The sequence below is a fragment of the Arachis ipaensis genome, chromosome B05, assembly GCF_000816755.2.
Source record: "Arachis ipaensis cultivar K30076 chromosome B05, Araip1.1, whole genome shotgun sequence".
Classification (NCBI taxonomy): Eukaryota; Viridiplantae; Streptophyta; class Magnoliopsida; order Fabales; family Fabaceae; genus Arachis; species Arachis ipaensis.
This window is the reverse complement of record NC_029789.2, coordinates 8,585,515-8,587,818: the sequence shown is the minus strand read 5'-3', so window position 1 is coordinate 8,587,818 and position 2,304 is coordinate 8,585,515. Positions and strand designations below refer to the sequence as shown.

Here is a 2,304-nt window from a genome sequence, read left to right as displayed (position 1 = left end):
CATTCAAGCCAGAAAACATTATGCTGATTATCCTCAACATGTTACATAGGCTAAGATATTAATGATATCAAATTATATATCTTACATTCAGCATGCAGGAATTATATGTGTTTATCCAGAATGCAAGCTTCTCTTGATGAGTAAGACCCTTCAATTTCACAGAAGCAAGCTTCCCAAGTAGAAACCTGAACAAGCTTATTAGATTAGAGGAACATAACAACCAAGAAGAGGTAGTAAGTAGTAACCCTTTATATAACTTACTTTAATCTGTGGATCAGAAACACTGCATTTGTTGTTCGGTTGAGATCAACATTGGAGGCTTTAATCTCACACAGATTATTGTATGCACCAACATCTCTTCTTGTTTTGGAATCTGAACAGATACCATAAGGATCATTCAACTGTTCCTTTTCCTTGCCAATTCTCAAAAATATGCTACACAAACACTTGACAAGATCCTCTGAAACTCTGTTGGGTGTGCTATCAACTTCCGGTGCCTTATCGTCCGACGAACTTGAGGAACTCTGTGCTCTTTCTTGATCTACTAATCTCCACTCTAACTAAACACCCGGAAAAACAAATCATTGAACAATCATCTCTCATAATACTCATTCAGTTATCCAGATAACAATTGAACAAAAATACTGTTTGGTACCTGCAACTTTAAGTGATCCACACATTTCTCAGATGATTGCTGTTTCATTGGAGATTTCCTTACTGGAGTAATCACTTTAGCAGCCTTCTTTTCTGGAGATTGCTTGCTCTTCACAGGGCTATGAAACAACTTATTCTCCTTTCCTCTTCCCTCCTCCAAGACGGATGACAACGAATCTTGTTTCATATGAAATGGTTTTCCATTGGGACTAGCTGATGAATTAAGCTCACATTGGGACAAAGATTTTGACCTTTGATGTTTGGAATTGTTATCAATTTCGTCACTGGAATTTTCAGGATTCCTCTTAGAGGAACTGTATACAGCTTCCTGATATAAACCTTGTCTGAAACTCACAACTTGTTCTTCTAATCGAACCACTTCCTCTTCTAATACTGCTACCTCAGCCACAAGCTCCAATGTCTATAAACAAAAGGACAAAACATTACTTGTAATTCATTTTCAATGCAACACTACAAACAATCTATGTATGTAAGAAACCATATTACATTGCTCAAATTTGTGTTCTAGTAAGGAAAAGATGAAGGAATGAATGGACTAACATATGGAGGGAGATAAGGAGGAAGGCGTGGAAGAGATCCCAAAGGTCTTGTGAAAGCTCTTTCTAATGCTCTATGCACATTCTCTTCATGTCTCAGCTTTCTCTTCAACTTATCAACCTGTCAAGTTTGAAAACATTAATTTACTGTATGTACTGAAGATTTATTTCACTAATAAATTATCACATACATCTTGTATCAAAGCCATTTTCCTTTCTCGATTCGATCCACGCCCATTTTTCTGTGCAGGCATTGCTTTGCTCCCTCTACTTTCCATCTTGTCCTGCTTTGCACATTCAGAGATAGAATCTTTGAAAAGCAGCAAAAAGAAAGAACTAGCTAGAGCCTCTGATATGTTTCTTATGACAAGTAAAAGAGCCAAGCTTCCACTTTCCAGATTCGGATAATATTCAAAAGAGGAAGAGAAATTCTATCTGCCTACTACAGTTTAAAGTAGTTTAAGCATTGAAATCAAAACTCTTTTGGGAGCTTTTAAGCTATGTAACCATAAGAATAATGTTTTCTTGTAGTAACCTACAACCTCATATGACAATTTTCTTCTTAAGATCTTGCAGTAAGAGAACAACGAAAAGTAGAAGAAAAAGAATGTAGAGGAAGAAAGGTAATGAATGAAATGTACTTTGCGACCATCATTGAAAGGAGCTTTCATTGCCTGAAGAGTGGTGCGTGCTCTGTTGTTATTCATCTGCTATAGGAATGCCACTTTTTCAGAAACCGAGAAAAAAAAAAGAGAACAATGCAATCCTTATAGGCTATGGCACTGCAAAAAAAAAAGGCCAAAAACATGTGAGAAAAAGAACGGGTTTTGTGTGTGTGAGTGATAAAAAGTAAAACTTGCAACTCAATAAACAATAATAGAAAGCAGCAGATACAAACCGAGAGACCCTTTTGGAGACAGAGTTACAGAGAAGCAAACTCAGAAAGATTCATTTTCATACAATTCATAAAGCGGGAAACTTGGAAGAAGGAGAAGCAGACACAGCAATAACAACTGCCAGCTTCTTCTGAGAGTATAATGAGCTTGGTTTATACTTTATAGTATTTATATATATATATATGAAATTTTAGATT

General features: G+C 36.2%; 1 protein-coding gene across 1 annotated transcript in view; it reads right to left on the bottom strand.

The window, feature by feature from the left end:
* LOC107640078 overlaps positions 1-2,288 on the bottom strand; it is a 4,033-nt gene extending 1,745 nt beyond the window's left edge. Inside the window, 7 exon segments of the mRNA XM_021122968.1 lie at positions 77-185; positions 262-560; positions 656-1,075; positions 1,216-1,332; positions 1,403-1,498; positions 1,853-1,993; positions 2,110-2,288. Coding sequence (XP_020978627.1) covers positions 77-185; positions 262-560; positions 656-1,075; positions 1,216-1,332; positions 1,403-1,498; positions 1,853-1,918 — 1,107 coding nt within the window. The 5' untranslated portion in view covers positions 1,919-1,993; positions 2,110-2,288.